General features: G+C 41.2%; 1 protein-coding gene across 1 annotated transcript in view; it reads left to right on the top strand.

Annotated features, from left to right (window-relative positions):
• Positions 1-18931, top strand: part of mtr (5-methyltetrahydrofolate-homocysteine methyltransferase) — a 30681-nt gene that overhangs the window by 1811 nt on the left and 9939 nt on the right. Inside the window, exons 3-28 of the mRNA XM_063221828.1 lie at positions 760-849; positions 951-1020; positions 1291-1383; positions 1706-1812; positions 1906-1965; positions 2302-2396; positions 3862-3962; positions 6360-6421; positions 8030-8097; positions 10328-10407; positions 10653-10765; positions 10873-11013; positions 11409-11594; positions 11717-11896; positions 12513-12629; positions 12762-12902; positions 13184-13273; positions 14078-14230; positions 14324-14425; positions 14574-14674; positions 15172-15239; positions 15920-16040; positions 16567-16648; positions 16778-16876; positions 17120-17195; positions 18036-18191. Coding sequence (XP_063077898.1) covers positions 760-849; positions 951-1020; positions 1291-1383; positions 1706-1812; positions 1906-1965; positions 2302-2396; positions 3862-3962; positions 6360-6421; positions 8030-8097; positions 10328-10407; positions 10653-10765; positions 10873-11013; positions 11409-11594; positions 11717-11896; positions 12513-12629; positions 12762-12902; positions 13184-13273; positions 14078-14230; positions 14324-14425; positions 14574-14674; positions 15172-15239; positions 15920-16040; positions 16567-16648; positions 16778-16876; positions 17120-17195; positions 18036-18191 — 2752 coding nt within the window. The remainder of the gene's footprint in view (positions 1-759; positions 850-950; positions 1021-1290; positions 1384-1705; positions 1813-1905; positions 1966-2301; positions 2397-3861; positions 3963-6359; positions 6422-8029; positions 8098-10327; positions 10408-10652; positions 10766-10872; positions 11014-11408; positions 11595-11716; positions 11897-12512; positions 12630-12761; positions 12903-13183; positions 13274-14077; positions 14231-14323; positions 14426-14573; positions 14675-15171; positions 15240-15919; positions 16041-16566; positions 16649-16777; positions 16877-17119; positions 17196-18035; positions 18192-18931) is intronic.

The following is an 18931-nucleotide window of genomic DNA, read 5'->3' as shown; positions in this document are numbered from 1 at the left end:
TGAGCATGGTACCGTCCCGGGGCGCCATTGGGGCTGCCCCTTGACACGGGTGAGGCATAAATGCAGTTTCGTTGTGTGTAGTGAGCACTGTTCACTGTGGAGTGCTGTGTCACAATGACAATGGGAGTTGGAGTTTCCCAGTTGGGCTTTTGCTTTCATAATAGTTAGTAAGTGAAGAATTCTTGCACACCTCCTTGGTCAGGTGCGTAGGAGTGGAACCCCTAGGTCACCAACGTTAAAGCAAAGAAAGCTCCCGCACACTGTTCACATTTGCATGGTTTAATGCAACGTTTCGGTCTACTGACCTTCTTCAAGCAATTCAAACAAACAAATGGTTACAAGCTTAGTTTAAAATAGTTTGGTTTGCTGTGTTGGACCAATCGTGTCCCATTCCTGAATGACGTCGGTCGTTTGCTTTCATAATAGTTAAATGGCATTTAGTAATTGGTTTTCCCCGGCCCACTTGTTTTTAAGCAACACTAAAGAGTACTGTTAAAGTACCCCTTAAAACCCTAACAAGAATAAGAGAGGGCAGCCGGTTCTTTTTGTAATACACTCGCAATATTAACAAAATCAGAGTAGATTTCCTCTGCTGTTGGTTTACCTTTTGGTTTGGAGTGAGTTTGGTTCACTTAAAGGGGACTATACTGTATGGGAAAATAAATACCCTTAGTAAATAGTAAATAAACTTAGTATTATACTGACTGAAATGTGCATTTTGGCATGCCCTGTACATTGTGCTTTTTTGTTTGTTTACAGGAGTATCTACTTGCTGGAGCAGACATAATTGAAACAAACACATTCAGCAGTACAAGCATAGCACAAGCAGACTACGGCTTGGAGGACTTGGTAAGGGTGAATCTTCATGTTGTCGTACAGCACCCTTCTGTTCAGTCTCTATAAAGTAAGTTTGCAGCGTTTTATTTACTGTACTGCACTTTTGTTTTTAGGCTTATCGACTTAACAAATCATCAGCAGAAGTGGCCAGGAGGGCAGCGGATGATGTCACAGCTCAGACAGGTCAGTCATCCATTCATGAGGATCTCATTCATCCATCCATCCATCCATCCATCCATCCATCCATCCATCCATCCATCCATCCATCCATCCATTCATTCATTCATCCATCCATCCATCCATCCATCCATCCATCCATCCATCCATCCATTCATCCATCCATCCATCCATCCATCCATCCATCCATCCATCCATCCATCCATCCATCCATCCATCCATCCATCCATCCATATATCCAGCCATCCATGTCTTAATTTATTGTTCCCATTTCAGGTTCCAAAAGGTATGTTGCAGGCGCCTTAGGCCCTACGAACAGGACGCTGTCTGTTTCTCCATCTGTGGAGAGGCCAGATTACAGGCACATAAGTGAGAACCCCCTTTTATCTATGCTTTGTGTGTGTGTGTGTGTGTGTGTGTGTGTGTGTGTGTGTGTGTGTGTGTGTGTGTGTGTGTGTGTGTGTGTGTGTGTGTGTGTGTGTGTGTGTGTGTGTGTGTGTGTGTGTGTGTGTGTGTGCGCGCCTGTGCGCCCGTGCACGCGCACACGTTTGTGTGTGTGTGCGTATGCGCCTCGGATTTGCTGCATTCATAAAGTTATTACATGCATGAGTTGTTTTTGAGTTTTATGAGGAATACATCATGTGCAACATGCATATCATGCCTGTATGCTTTCTTTGTTTTGTTTCACTAGCCTTTGATGAGCTAGTTGAAGCTTACACTGAACAGGGCAGAGGACTGCTGGATGGTGGAGTAGATATCTTGCTAGTCGAGACCATCTTTGACACAGCCAATGCAAAGGTAATCGACCCTCTCAGACAGCATTCATTACGTTCCATTTGAAGCATTTTCCATACAATTACATGTCAACATTTTCGTTGTTGTCTTTTCTAGGCTGCTCTGTTTGCCATTGACCAACTGTTTGAGGAACACTACGAGCGAAGACCTTTATTTGTAAGCCCATACATTAGAAGACATTGCAAAGCAATCTGTGTTGGAAAATGTACTCTCTATTGCTAATGGTGGATCATTTCTGTCTTTTAAAAAAAGTTTAAAGAAACTCCCGCACACTGACCATTTCGCTGTTCTATCTTTAATAAACGACGTTTCGGTACTAGATCTGATGAAGGTCTAGTACCGAAACGTTGTTAATTAAAGAAAGAACAGCGAAATGGTCAGTGTGCGGGAGTTTCTTTAAACTATTGCTGAGTGACCCATGGTGCCATCTCCGAAGAAAAAAGCCGAAGTTTTAAAAAAAGTTTAAAACTGTTGTTGTTGCTTGTGTTGCAGATCTCTGGGACAATTGTGGACAAGAGTGGGCGTACTCTATCAGGTCAGACAGGAGAGGCCTTTGTCATCAGTGTCTCTCATGCAAAACCACTGTGGTGAGTCCAAGTCAGGTCTAAGTCTACTAGTATAATTGTCAAAAATCTCTGTAACAGGTGTCAGCACAGAAGAATGAAATTGCGTTTCACCATATTCCAATGTGCAGTTAAACTAAACCGCTTGATAAGGACATTGACAACTAGAAATGCATCCAGAGTGTGCAGACCTCCGCCAAGGAAGTTCAAATTGTTTTGTGGCGAAGGGGGTGTAATGAATTTAACCAGCATTGTGAACTTACACAGTCACAAATTAGGCTATGCCTACATATTTTTTTGGCAACGGTAATTAATTCGACAGCATTGTCAACCTAAACGATCTGCGAGGGTTACCCTACTGCCCATCTCACAACAGCATTTTGAACTTAGGCTACACTTCACATATATTTTTGGCAGTGGTAATTTGACAGGATTGTTTGTAAACTTCAACAACGAGGGTATAGCCTATTGGCTGCCTGTTGATGAGCAACTTTTTCGGTGGAATGCAATTGAATGTTGGAGCTGGCGGCAGAGGAGAGAGTCCCATGGCGCAGGGAGTCCCTCCCTATTCCTTACTGAGAATGGCGCAGGCACAGTGTGGAATATTCACCGGTGCTCGGGCAGCAGCCTGGGCTATGGATGCTGTTGGGTTGTGTGGTCCCTGTCCATCTCGCAAACAACTTTAGATGTACCGAAGGGGAGTATGATGAATTTGACCAGCATTGTGAATTTACACAGTCAATTTCCTCATCTTTTTGGGCATCGGTAGCAATTCGGCAGCATTGTAAACCTAAATAATCTGCGGGCTCACTGTCCATCTCGCAACAGCATTGTGAACTTAAGCTATCATACTGTATATTCCATATTTTTGGCAACGGTAATGAAATCGACCTGCATTTATCAACCTAAATGATCTGTGGGCGCTGGTCACTGTCCATCTCGCTACAGCATTATGAACTTACACAATCACAAATTCCACATTTTTGGCAATAGCCTAATTAATTTGACAGAATTGTATAAAATGCCTGCTGATGAGCAACGTTTTAGGTGAAATGCACTAGCAGGCACACCCAAATATTCGCTGGTGCTCAGTGCTCACTGCTGGCCACAGGCACGCCGGTGTGGAATATTCGCTGGTGCTCAGTGCTCACCGCGGGGCACCTTGTGGCAGGCTGTGAAATAGCATGCGAACACACAAGGTCCAGGCCGAACACACACAGCACACAAACCAGGCGATCACATAACCTCCTTGGCGGAGGTAATAATCTCACTCACACACACACACACATACACAAACTGTGCAGTATGCAGTAGTGTAGCTACCAAATTCAAAAGGCATGGGGGGTTTTGTTCATAATGTTATCGTTATGGCTACGACGGTGGCTATGACGGTGAGATTTGTCATTTTTTGTCAATTAAAAGGCACAGAGATACTCTAGAAGTGATTACTGAGTCTCCCTTTTTTCTCTTCATCACACTTGTCCTTCAGCATTGGTTTAAACTGCGCCCTCGGAGCTACTGAGATGAGACCATTCATTGAAGCCATTGGGAAAAGCACCACTTCCTTCATCATTTGTTACCCCAATGCAGGTAACTTATTCTGGAGACATAAAGGAAGTGTTGTTGTCAACAACTACAGCTAACTCCACTGCCGTCCGTATTGTTGTATCAAGCTGTATTCCTGCAGACCATGGCCATTATGAGCTTCATCCGGCATTAGTCAAAGTGTTATTATGGCCTACCTATAGTATACCAGACAAATAGAATCTGAATGATCTTTCTTGGGAAAAAAAGTGCAAAAACAGGATAACTGCTTCTGAGATACAGTATGTCATACCTATGAAAAAGTTTAGGGTTTCCCCAGTGGCGGTATCTACTTACAGTGCCCTCCATAATTATTGGCACCCCTGGTTGAGATGTGTTTTTTAGCTTCCAATTATTATTTTTTTTTTCTAAATAATATGGGACCTTAATGGAAAAAAAGAGAAAAATCCAACCTTCAATACAAGTGCATTTATTCAGTGGGGAAAAAATCCCACATAAAGAAATAATTATTTGACATCAAATAATGTGTGTCACAATTATTAGCACCCCTGGTGTTAATATTTTGTACAACCCCCTTTTGCCAACAAAACAGCACCTAATCTTCTCCTATAATGTTTCACAAGATGGGAAAAGACAGAAAGAGGGATCTTCAGCCATTCCTCTTTGCAGAATCTCTCTAAATCATCCAGAGACCTGGGTCCTCTCCTCTGTACTCTCCTCTTCAGCTCACCCCACAGGTTCTCAATGGGGTTGAGGTCAGGGGACTGAGATGGCCATGGGAGGAACTTGATTTTGTGTCTGGTGAACCATTTCTGTGTAGATTTGGCAATATGTTTAGGGTCATTGTCTTGCTGAAAGACCCAGTGACGACCCAGCTTCAGCTTTCGGGCAGAGGGCAACAGATTTTGATTTAAAATGTCCTGGTATTTCAAAGCATTCATGATGCCATGCACCCTAACAAGGTTCCCAGGGCCTTTGGAAGCGAAACAGCCCCACAGCATCACTGACCCACCCCCATACTTCACAGTGGGTATGAGGTGCTTTTCAGCATGCGCATCTTTCGTGGTACGCCAGACCCACTTAGAGTGTTTGTTGCCAAAAAGCTCAATCTTGGTCTCATCTGACCAAAGCACACGGTCCCAGTTGAAGCCCCAATACCGCTTGGCGAACTCCAGACGCTTGCGTTTATGATTGTGAGTGAGGAAAGGTTTTCTCCGTGCATGCCTCCCAAACAGCTTGTTGGCGTGTAGACAGCGCCTGATGGTTGATTTGGAGACTTTGTGACCCCAGGATGCTACCATTTGTTGTAATTCTGTAACAGTGAGCTTTGGAGATCTTTTGATTTCTCTTACCATCCTCCTCACTGTGCGTGGTGGCAAAATAAACTTGGGTCCTCGTCCAGGCTTGTTTACCACTGTTCCAGTTGTTTTGAACTTCTTAATTATTCCTCTCACAGTGGATATGGGCAGCTGCAGTTGAGTGGCAATCTTCTTGTAGCCTCTGCCTGACCTGTGAAGGTCGACGCACATCTGCCTCACTTGCATGCTGTGTTCCTTTGTCTTTCCCATGTTTAAGAGTGGATAAGAGAAATGGCCTCGGTGTCACGTCATATTTATACCCCAGGGAAACAGGAAGTGATGAATTACTAATTAAATGTTCCTACATACTCTGGTAAACTTTGTAAACTACTGTAGAAATGACAGAAATGCTTCAATTATATTTATTTCCTGGGAATTGTTAAGGGTGCCAATAATTGTGGAACAGGTGATTTAATGAAAAATAATTATGTTTTAGTCAGGGATTTTTTTATTTTCTTACAATTCATTTGAGTTGAAGGCTACATTTTCCTACAATTTTCAGTGTGACAGTATTCTTCTGCAATAAACACTGAATTTATTTTAAGGCTTTTAACACATCTCAACCAGGGGTGCCAATAATTATGGAGGGCACTGTATTTCGGGGCCCTAGGCAAATTATGAACACAGGGTCCCCTTGAATTATTTTTTTACTTTCATCTATGGCAGGGATGACCGTTGGGGGGCCCCTACCGTGTTTAGTTTTGGGACGTAGGCAATTTCCTAGTCAGCAAATTGGAAAAACCGGCTATGGGTTGCCCAGCATACTGTAATACACACTGAATTCATGCCACTTTTAATCTGTGCTGAAATAGAGGAGTTCCCCCCTCTAGTGCTTGGCAGTTGTAATTACATCTATAAACCTCAAAGCTGTATCTCGCAATAGTGAAGGATCCTCTATAAAAATCCCATGCTCAAAATGGCCATAATCCAGTGATCAGGTGCACCACAGAATCAGAGCACATTAGCTGTATAGTATAGTATAGTATTATATTGTTTTGCTATATGTGATAGAATTATTGTGGTGCGTTGCTGGTGGCAAATGATGGTGATGCTTACTATCTTATTGACTTTTTACTATTTACAGGGCTTCCCAATACCTTTGGGGATTACGATGAAACTCCGAATCTAACAGCATCACATTTAAAGGTAAGCTTATTTAGAATGGCCAGTTATCAGTCATGTTGCTCCCACTTTGACGCTTGAACCATTTTTATTGTCAGTCAACGACAACAAAAGCAGCAATATTGTGTTGATGGAGATGACGCTGTTTGACAGTTCGCAGTGAGGAGCAGTAAAAAACATTGTACACAATAGTAACATGAATAGACAAGGTAACCATATAATGTGTGTGATCTATCAGAATAGTATGAGAGAAAACAGGGAGTACATAAATAAATAAACAGGGAATGCTATAATAGGCAGGGTATATGCAAAAGCATATGCTTAAAGGGACACTGTGTGAGATTTTTAGTTGTTTATTTCCAGAATTCATGCTTCCCATTCACTAATGTTACCTTTCTCATGAATACTACTGACCACCAGCATCAAATTCTAAGTATTCATTGTGACTGGAAAAATTGCACTTTTCATACATGAAAAGGGGGATCTTCTCCATGGTCCGCCATTTTGAATTTCCAAAAATAGCCATTTTTAGCTTCAAAAATGACTGTACTTGGACCATACTAGAAAATATTTGTTTATTACTTAGTAAACTTTCATGTAAAGATCAAATTTGGCAATAGGCAGCCCAGTTTCAATGAGCATAGTTGCAGTACCTTTTTTGACCATTTCCTGCACAGTGTCCCTTTAAAAGTAGCAGCATAACTGTATAAAAAGAAAAATAATGTCCACTAGGTCCTGAAAGGTTCTGAGCAGGAGTCCACTGGGGAGGGACAAGGGTCCACGGGGGGAGCTATTGTGCAGTGGAATACATCTACCTAAACTGATTTAGAAATAAAACTAAATACATCAGTGGAATACATCTACCTAAACTGGTTTAGAAATAAAACTAAATACATCAGTGGAATACATCTACCTAAACTGGTTTAGAAATAAAACTAAATACATCAGTGGAATACATCTACCTAAACTGATTTAGAAATAAAACTAAATACATCAGTGGAATACATCTACCTAAACTGATTTAGAAATAAAACTAAATACATCAGTGGAATACATCTACCTAAACTGATTTAGAAATAAAACTAAATACATCAGCGGAATACATCTACCTAAACTGATTGAGAAATAAAACTCATGAAGTCATACAAGTCAACAAGCAGCTTTTATTCAGCATACCTGCTGGCAGGGCCCTGAATGAACTTTTTTTCACTACAAGCCAAAAATGTCTAGTAGATTTTACTCTTACTAGCCAAACACACACTTACTAACAAACTGATATTTCACTAGAATTTGGCTGGTTGGCTGGTGTTAATTTAGAGCCCTGCCTGCTGATAATTGCCAGGAACTGTGATTACACACTGTATTCAGAATAACATCAATATTATTCTGTATCCATTTAGTATATGTGTGGAAGAGTATTGCCCTCCCGGAATAATAATAATTGTCTTTTGCATAAGGCTATATTCTGGTTAAAGCAAGAACAAGAAGTGTTGACTGCTATGGCCTGTTGGGCCTCCTTAGTACTTTACCTTATGCATACATAATACAGGCGTTTTTGTTTGTTTGTACATACATGTTCAGTGTCTCCTGATCCTTTGCCCTCCGATTGACTTTTGCTGTTGTTTATTTCAGGCATTTGCTGATGATGGGCTTGTGAACATTGTTGGTGGTTGTTGTGGAACAACCCCCTCTCACATACGGTAATATTCCTCTAATGCTTGAAACTGCAAATAATCTAACACTGTGCGATCTGGTTCTTGATTGTGATTGGCTGATAGCCATTAAGTAAAAACACCCAGTTAGTCAAGTCAGTCTTAATTGATACAAGCAAGACTTTCTTTATCTGCATCACTTGGGGACCATTCCATCATTGGCGCTGAATTCAGCGGCACTTCCGCGCAAAAGCGGAGTCTCAACTAACAGCAGCTTAAACTTGAGGCAGACGCCGTTCCACCACTGAGGATCAGCTGCGTCTTGGCTAGTTTCACTTCAGCCGCGCTCATCAAAGCTGGCGTTGCGCTCGTGCACGTTGTACATGGGAAGTCCATATCGACGATTGTCGAAAATGCGATCATGTTGTAGACTCGGGCATGCCTTGTCAAATCAAGTCTTTATCAGAGATATTAGGCGACCATCTGTAGGTGAGCGGTAACGCAACCGCACTTTGATTGAGAGACCAGCGTTCAATCCCCACCATGCGTAATGACAGATCATAACTCAATTATCGAAGGGAGAGTCTCGTCCGAACCTCGACTGCCATCATTTCAATGCGCAAAAATAAAATGCTTGCATCATCTAAGGTGTTTTAACTTTATCTTTCAGAAGAATTTCTTTTATGATAAAAGGCATAGACTAGGTAAAACGTTAGGCAGAGATAATTGAATCATTGCAATGCAAACTCCAAGAGTAGGCATCTGCAAGGTGGTTGTGAAGACGTATTTTTTTATTGCCTATGCTGAAAATAGCCTAGACATTTAAGGTAGGCCTATTGGTAGACCTATTGCTTGACAGCAAATGAAGCCAGCCACAAAGCGACATCAAAGGAGAGAATAGGCAAACGTATGTTATAAAGTTTTCATTTCTAACATGTCACCATGCAAGACTTGAACCTGGGACAACCACTATGCAGTGCACCTGCCCATGTGCTATTCACGTCTTTATTGTCATGGAAGGAATTGTCCAATATCATCTTAGTAAATCAACACTATAAATGTTTTTTAAAATGTGCTGATTATCAGAAATCCCGCGAAATGAAAGACAATGGTAACTATTGTAGTTTTTACTGGCATTATCACATCATAGACTATTAAAATAGAGTGACTGGTTCACTTTGATCTCGTAAAATGATGGCGGGAATCAAGCGGAACGTGCCCGTTGTGACAGCTGTTTCCTACAGGTTCATGTTTTGTGCAACACTGATTCATTTAGCCTGGTGTTAAACCTGGGAGCTACCAGGTTAACGTTGGAGCATGAATTGCCGTGGCAACTCAGCTGAGTTTCAGGTTAGCAAGGCTGATGGAACGGATCTCTGTCTAAAAATAGCTTAGTTTACCGACTTGAGCTCGGATTTGGGGTTACCGCCGTTGATGGAATGGTCCCTTGGTCAGACTTTCTTTATCTGCGTCACTTGGTCTAGCAGCTGGTTATCTAAGTGGCAAAGTGGTATAAAAAGTAAAAGTAGAAGTGAGAAACCCTGCCACAGATTCCCTCCAGCACATGTTTGACCTCTCCAAGTAACTGGCTGTAGACCAAGAGACTCTACCATATTTATTGTTATTTTACTTATTTATTTTTTAGCCTTTATTTGACATCTCCTGTTTTGTGATTATCTACTAGACTAATACTTGAGCTGCCTTAGCCCAGGCCAGTCTCTCGACATGATGTGTGTGTGTGTGTGCGTGTGTGTGCGTGCGTGCGTGCGCGCGTGCGTGCGTGCGTGCTTGCGTGCGTGCGTGCGCACTCTACTTTACAAAACATTTTATTTAAATAACCCTTCTTTGCATCTGGTCTTGTTGTTCTGTATATTTCCTGTGCACTTTGTATCTGCTAGTGATGTTGGCTATGATTATGTCCTAGTTTGTAAGTCGCGAGCAAGTTATACATATGTACAGAGAAATAAGGCTTGATAGGCGTGGGTTTGTAGCTACAGGTAGCTCTGTTATTGGTCGACCTGGTAGATATATCGGAGGAAAGAGTGGTGGTCTGATTGGAGCTTCGACCAGAGGACAGGCATTTCATAGACATAGTCGAAGACCACCCTCGGAGAACTAGACATTGTGTGATGCTTGGCCATACAAGAAGCTCAAAAGAATTTCATATAGCCCTGATAGCTGAGGTAATTCTTCTCTGCAAGTGTTGGGCAAATTAATTTATATTTATATTGCGTTTCCAGCAATTTCCTAATATTTTAATTTCTGTCTCTTGGAACAGTGCCATTGCAGAGGGAGTGCAACACTGCAAACCAAGGGTTCCTGCTGCAAATATATTTCAAGACTACATGCTGCTGTCCGGTAAGTCCTGTATGCAGTTAACCCTCTGAGGCGTACCATCACATACATGTGAGTAGAATTTTGCCAAAATTTTGAGTTCTCACTACGATGTCGTAAGGACATAGAGGTCTATGGGAGCTGTCGAATGTTCAAGTAAAATTCTTGAAGAACTGGGGACAAATCCTTACTCCTCAAAGTTAATAACCAATTATGTGTCCTTTACAGACATGTTCTTGAGTGTGACATTCTTTTTTTTTTTTTTTTAGGTCTCGAGCCATTTCGAATCGGTCCATATACAAATTTTGTCAACATTGGTGAACGCTGCAATGTGGCTGGGTCGCGCAAGTTCGCCAAGCTGATCATGTCCAGTAACTATGAGGTTAGCTACACCAGGTGATAGCCAATACGAAATGAATGGCTCGTTCTCGCAAAAGAATGCACTTTCTTCTGTCTTGCCGTCTAAAAGTTTCCCTGCTTTGTACTCAGGAAGCTTTGAGCGTCGCAAAAGCTCAGGTGGAAATGGGAGCCCAGGTATTGGACATCAACATGGATGAGGGCATGCTCGACGGCCCAGCTGCCATGACTCGTTTCTGCAACCTCATCGCCTCAGAGCCCGATGTTGCCAAGGTAGGACTGGGGAAAAGAAAGCCCTAACCCTAACCCTAGTAAACCCTAACCTTAGTCGAGCTCTGTGAAGCCAAGTGTATTTGTATAGCACAATATCACAACTACACCGTCGCCTCAGACAATCGGCCTGTAATATCAATTACTCCAACTTATATTGTTTTAGTTACTTAAAAGCTTTAATAACACTCTAACTACTAAGTTGTTTTGCAGAGCCTGCAATTTCTTAATGAATAATTCAACTGTGTTCACCAGTGTTAGAATTTGGTAACAGGAAAGCTTAAATGTTTTCCTCAGAAAGTATTCTCATTTACACAAACATCTAGTGTTTTCTCTAAAAACATTGTTGGGTAGCAAAAAGACGAATTGTCCCTCTTCACTTCTGATTAATTTCGCAGGTCCCCTTGTGCATCGACTCCTCTAACTTTGCGGTGATCGAAGCAGGACTGAAATGCTGTCAAGGGAAGTGCATCGTCAACAGTTTGAGTTTGAAGGAGGGGGAGTCCGACTTTCTGCAAAAGGCCAACCTTGTACGGCGCTACGGTGCTGCAGTTGTTGTCATGGCATTCGATGAAGTGGGACAGGTTTGTAAATGTTACACAACACTCACATCACTCCATCCATGATCAATTTGTATGCCATTGCTGTACGTCACAAAGATAGTTATGGTTTTTTGACACTCACAGTGCTCTCCTCTTTCTCATAGGCGACTGAGACTGAGCGGAAAGTGGAGATATGCACGCGAGCATACAATCTCCTCGTCAGTAAAGTTGGCTTCAACCCCAATGACATCATCTTCGACCCCAATATCCTTACGATTGGCACAGGTATAGAAGAGCACAACGCGTATGCCATCAACTTCATGCAGGCCGCAAGATGCATCAAGGTTAGTGTTTCTGTTGTTCATATGTTTATGGTGGGCCGCCTCGCTTGGTGGCAAGGCACCTTCATTTCCCTTTGGGGATTAATTAAGTTTACTCTACTCTCCCTACAATGCCATTGTCCTCACCTTATGCCTACTGAGGGGCCTGTGACCTCAGCCGAAGAAGATAAAAATGGCATCTTCTGTTTTTAATTCTGTCGATGGAGGTTGATGCAATCACGTGTTGAGCAAAATCAATAATTCGTTGTCTTGTTCACAGCCAATAAGGTGTTGATATAATTGTAATATGGACCTAGTAGACCCTTGACACATGTCTTATACAAACCGACGTGTAAAGTCATTAAGCATGTATTAGGGGCGAACACGTGCTTGTGTACTCAACAAAATTGGAACCCTTACTATGCACCTAATTCCCTCCATTTAAGTAAAACCAAAATGTGTTTTGGTGGTATGTATTACTGAACAAATTGGTTGTTTTTGACTGACTGCAACAAAACGTGACTGAATTCTGACTACTGAGGTCATGTACACATACTGTATGTTACTCACTGAAAACAAGTAATGTGTGTAGCATGCTGGATTTGTAACTCATTTTTATTTCTCATTTTCCCTCATGCAGGACACTCTCCCAGGTGCCAGGGTGAGTGGCGGCCTGTCCAACTTGTCTTTTTCATTCAGAGGAATGGAAGTGATCAGAGAGGCCATGCATGGAGCATTCTTGTACTACGCCATCAAGGTGAACAGTCGTCTTTTTTTCTTTTTTTATCCAAACAATGCAATTTTAATAAATGTTCCATAACAGGTGTGTCATTTTACGGTTGTTGTTGTTGTACCTTTATTCATCATGATTTGTATCATCTTCATGTAGGATGGGCTGGATATGGGAATTGTCAATGCTGGAAGTTTGCCTGTGTATGACGACATTGATAAGGAACTGTTGGAACTTTGTGAGAACCTCATTTGGAACCGTGACCCAAGCGCCACAGATAAACTGCTTGTTTATGCTCAAGTAAGACAAAAATAATTTGTTATGATTTGATGTGATTTGTTTTCCCATCAATTAACATATTGAATCATGCTTAAAAAACTTTACCTTTTTGATGCTTACAAGGTAGCATTGGTGTTGGCCAACGGCTGTAGTAACTGTATAAAAAGTAATAAGTATCTGAATACAATATCTAAATCTTGCATTTCAATTGCAGCAGTAAATGTTAAATACTAACTACTCATCTGAATGTGATATTAACTTGAATTTTACATCTCTCCTGTAACTGTGTCCATTGTATGCAGACTGCCACTAAAGAAGGGAAGAATGTTGTGCAGATGGATGAGTGGAGAGAGGGGAGCGTTGAGGCCAGGCTGGAATATGCACTTATAAAGGTGGACACATACAAAGAACTGATGATTATGTCTCATACCTGTGTTCTGCATTTATGATTTCATTTTTATCTGCAATGTAAAATCCATGACAATATACCTATACGTAGGCAGTTCAGAAACCTTTGGAAAAAAATGAATGGTTAATTGATATTGTCGCGCCGAGTTGTAGCCACTTCAAAGGACGAAATTTAGAAGACACATGAGTGAGAGGGAAACAACATTCACATGCACAGACACAAGCACACGCTCTTAGATATACAGACAAAGACAGAGAGGGCTAAAACACACAGTTCAGTCCAGGGTGCCTCTGCGCTACAATATGTTTAATATTCACATGTAATCCATGTCAGAGCAATTGCGTAATCGGGGTAGACCATGATAATACAGTCATTGCATTTTCTGTACAGCGAGGGTCACATTGGGTGGAGAATATGGAATATGGTTGTAGAATATGGACTGTATCACCAGATGCCGCAGGCAGCATGCAACAATAAGAAATACTGAAATGTACACTGGCATAACTTGATGATTAATCTTGGTTAATCTCACACCTGCAAGACCCTCAGCTTTTTAAAGAATGTAAAGTGTGAGTATGGTATTGCGGGTTTACCCACCTCTGATGTACAGGAACATAAAACATGAAGCCACTCGAACCATGTAAAGAAGTTTGACTTTTAAAAAAAAAATGCCCTCACCTATTAATCAAAGTTGAATCTCCTCAATCACCTCTTGCAGTTACATTGAATGAAAATCAATCATGATTATTAAAATCATGAAAATCGTTAAATCTCTTTCTCATAATAGGGCATTGACAAATATGTTGTCGAGGATACGGAGGAGGCCCGGTCTAACACCCTGCGGTACCCTCGGCCTCTACACGTCATCGAGAGCCCGTTGATGAACGGCATGCAAGTTGTGGGTGACTTGTTTGGCGCTGGAAAGATGTTTCTGCCACAGGTAATAAAAGTTTGTATTCATATGCAACACATTATTCTACCGTGTATATGTGTAAGAAATCAGAAGTTATTTGCATAATGTGCATCTCTGCAGGTAATAAAGTCAGCACGTGTGATGAAGAAAGCTGTCGGTTATTTAATCCCCTTCATGGAGAAGGAGAGAGCGGAAATGCTCGCAGATTCATCTGAGGAGACGGTAAGGAGAATTAGGACCTCTATTATATTTGTGGCTTGAATATAGCACTCAAATCTTAGCCATTGCTCCTGAAATATGTTTGTGTTATTGACAATATGTGTATTATATTGTAGAGAATAGTTCTCTTATAATAATGCATCTCTTTCAGGATCCATATCAGGGCACTATTGTGCTTGCTACTGTGAAGGGAGATGTACATGACATTGGTAAAAACATTGTGGGAGTTGTGCTGGGATGTAACAATTTCAGGTAGGGAAGTTATTACTGAACTCAGTACATACACCATTGAATGTCTTCCAAATGTTATCCCAATGATATTGTTCCATTGTAACATTGGCAATGTAGTAGATGCAAGTTGCAATAGTTGCAGCGTGTATTTGTAAGCTTTTTTTAAATAATAGCCAATCCTGATGTGTGGACCCAGCTAACCACATACACAAACACATGTATTGTAACAAAAAAAACTTAACATGGATCTACACTGACAATAACCTGGTCTTTAAATAAGAATTTAAAAGCATTGCGGTTTTCATTGTGTGAGACAGAACCCAAACGAAAATTTAAAAATCACATTGTATGATTTAAAAACAAATAATTTTTTTTTACATTATTGACAAATTAGTATCCCTCATTTGACAAAGTGCAGTTGCTTACAATTAAACAATTTGGACGATGTATATTTATGTATATGGTATTTATTACACATTATTACTGGGACTCTCTCTTGCTCTCGATCATTTCTGCAGGGTGATTGACCTGGGTGTTATGACTCCATGTGATAAAATCCTGAAGGAGGCAATAGAGAGAAAAGCAGGTAGGTCAGTTGGGTACTTCCTTAAAGCAAGTTCATTTATTACTCCAACAGCTTTATCATGTCAAACTTTATTGTGACCTCTGGTGAAGTTAGTCATATTGTTTTTTACTTCTCGGGCTACTTTTTACTTCGGACTCCTTCCGATTTTAATTGTGATTTCAAAAAGGTCCTAAACAGCATCAGTGTTGGAAGTGCAAATCACCCTTCTACCACCATGCGGTGCATCTAGTTTTTTTTTATCCGTAGTGCTCTTGGAGTATGTAAAAGTCACTAGACTACTATGGGTACTTTTTCATTCTCATGTCACATATTGAAGTATACATGGGTTCTAAATGTTTGTTTTCTCCTGACTGCGCGAAACTAGCTGCGCACAGCTCAACCTCTGATTGTTGGAAACAGCTGTTGGTCAAAAAATTTGCTCACGTGGTTGGCTGCCAGTGTCTTGCCCCTCCTCACAACACCGTGTTGATAAATAAAAATAAAAAAAGCGTCTATAGAAAAAGCTCAGCCAATCACAAAAATTGTTCAGTGCCCTATGATGGTATTCTACTATTGAGGATGGAAATGAAATGGTATGAGATCCTGTGTCTCAATCTGACATGTATTACATCTGCACAGTTTTTTTTTTGTATTCTTACCACCAATCCTGAAAAGCTTGCTGTCCCGATTGTGTTTTACAGACATCATTGGTCTGTCTGGGCTCATCACTCCCTCTCTAGAGGAAATGATTCATGTTGCCAAAGAGATGGAGAGGCTCGGCATGCACGTCCCTCTGCTGATCGGGGGCGCCACCACATCCAAGTAAGTTCCATTTTAGGGCCTCTGTCCGCACACTGGTTTAAAAATGTGGCACACTGCTCTGCTCTGCCAACGTTCCATTCCACTTTTTCAATGCAACCCGGCACACCGGTTCAGATGTGCGTGGATGCCTGCATTTAATCACTGAAGAAACATGAACTTGGAGGTCTTGTATTAAAGTTGATTGCTTCAATTACCAGTTCACAAACCTTTCTAAAAAGAACCCAGTTGAACAGCTTCAGCTTCCAAAATGCAGAATTGGCTACAGTACTGTATATTACTCCACTTTTAAGGTCCCTACAATGGAATCCAGACTTAAAAGGCATTGCGTCCAAAATATTACATAATATTACACTACATTACATAACATCTCTTATGCTTGTATGGGTTTTATTTATCAATCCCTGGTTCCTTCTACTGTTGTCTTTTGTGATTTTGAAGATCTTCCTTTGATTTTTTTGTGTGTGGAGTGCTTACTGTATTTGCCTTTGCTTTCCAACATCCAATGCATTTTTTATATCTTTCATAGGACTCATACGGCGGTAAAAATAGCTCCATGTTACAGTTCTCCTGTGGTGCATGTTCTGGATGCATCGAGAAGCGTTGTTGTGGTAAGTGTAGACCCTGTGGACTTTGTGACTGATACAGCAGATGCTTTCATAGTGGGCCAGTCTGTCCATTCAAAAGAAGCCATAACGAGGATGTTATGTTGACATTTTTTCCATTTTGCTCCCCTAAAGTGCAGTCAGCTTCTTGACGAGAATTTGAAGGAAGAGTTCTTTGAGGACGTCTCCGAAGAATATGAAGAGATCAGACAAGAGCACTACGACTCACTGAAGGTATGCATACCTGAGGTTGTGTGACCTCTACATTTTCTTGTCTCAGGTTCCAGGAGAGAGAAGGAGGAGTCGCACACAGGAGCTGAAAGCAAGTCAGTGATACTGTATTAAAAGCCGAAAATAAAGAAAACCAAAGACAAAGGGAAAACAAACGTTTCTGGAATCTAGCTCATCATCAGAGTCCCCAATTCTGGTTCCATGAAGCAATATTTTTTGATTGATTGATTTATTCCTCATTTATAGGAACGGCGCTTCCTGTCCCTCACCCTGGCACGGGAGAAAGGCCTACACACTGACTGGCTGGCGGAGCCTAGACCTGGTTTGTTACTTCCATAACATTGAAAATACTACACTATCTTATCAAAAGTATTCGCTAACCTGCCTTGACTCAAATATGAACTTAACTGCCATCCTATTTCTAACCCCTAGGGTTCAGTGTGATATTGGTCCACCTTTTGCAGTTATGCTTCAACTCATCTGGGAAGGCTGCATTGGTGAGGTCGCAGCAGGATACCAAAACATTCCCAACGCTGTGAGACAGCCTTTTCAGATGAGTTGAAGCTATAATAGATGCAAAAGGTGGACCAATATTGTATCGAATCCTGTGGGTTAGGAATGGGATGGCAGTTAAGTTCTATTTGAATCAAGGCAGGCTAGCGAATATGCTTGGTAATACTGTATAGTGTATGTGCCTCTTTGTCTACATAATTGATACCACTGTAGACTATGACTTCACCTGCTCGTTCAGCTGCTTTCCCCAAACTAAACTTGCTGCCACGTTAGGAGGCTTGGGGTTTTCCTATCCCCATTTCCATTGCTGCCCCCAATGTGAGTTCTCATGACTTGCACACCTACAGCTCCATATCAACATGAACATTTCTCTTCCACTGCAGCTACTTTTGTTGTCTTGTTGAGTCTTTGTATGTCTTTATTTTGTGTTAAATGGTCTGCAAAGCGTCTTTGAGTGTCTTGAAAAGCGCTATATAAAAATGAAGTATTATTATTATTATTATTATGATACACAGCATCAATGAGCTCATGTAATCACAAATAATTTCTTTACATTAGGTATTGTCTGCTGAAAAATCACCCTATTCTGGTACATTTTTTCCATTTAATTACTGACTGAAATAATACAATGTATGTATTGTTATTGTAGTACGTCCACAGATTATTGGCACGCATGTTTATGACAGTTATGACCTGCACCAGCTGGAGAGCTACATTGACTGGAAGCCATTTTTTGACATTTGGCAGCTGAGAGGAAAATACCCAAACAGAGGCTATCCCAAAATTTTCAAGGACAAAACCGTAGGTATGGAAAGTATTTTGCTTGTCAGCACATATTGGTGTGCAGTAACCATGATGTCGATATAGTGACTGTCAAACTCCATATACTCCTGCAGTTGTTGTTGTGGTATGATTTCTGTCATGGTGTTAAAGCAGATTAAGGTGCATGTTTATATGAATTGTGCTATAGTAGTGACGTGCGGTCAAGTTTATGGCTGGTGAGGCACTGACTTTTCCAATATCAGATTTTCAAATATATAATACTACAGCTACAGTATTAGTAAATATTTGCCAAATAGGCCTACCGATAAGTTTCATATGTCATAGCTTTCTTAACATAAGGTAGGCCTACATATTAAAACATGCTGCATTTCCATAGAGAAAATGCTATTAGATCTCACTCACACACTCATACACTCACACACACACACACACACACACACACACACACACACACACACACACACACACTCACACACACACACACACACACACACACACACACACACACACACACACACACACACACACACACACACACACACACACACACACACACACAGGATTCAAACAGTGGTCTCACATAAACCACACAGCACCAAGGCGGACAAACAGGGCTCAGACACACACACACACACACACACACACACACTCACAAGATTCAAAACACTGGTCTCACATACATAGACCACTGAGCAGCACGGCGAACAAACCGGTATGGTAGCTTTTGTGATACGCACCGGATTCTCATGCAAATGTACATCT

This window comes from Engraulis encrasicolus, chromosome 17 (genome assembly GCF_034702125.1).
Source record: "Engraulis encrasicolus isolate BLACKSEA-1 chromosome 17, IST_EnEncr_1.0, whole genome shotgun sequence".
NCBI lineage: Eukaryota > Metazoa > Chordata > Actinopteri > Clupeiformes > Engraulidae > Engraulis > Engraulis encrasicolus.
The sequence above is the reverse complement of the archived record's forward strand: the minus strand, read 5'-3'. Positions and strand labels throughout refer to the sequence as shown.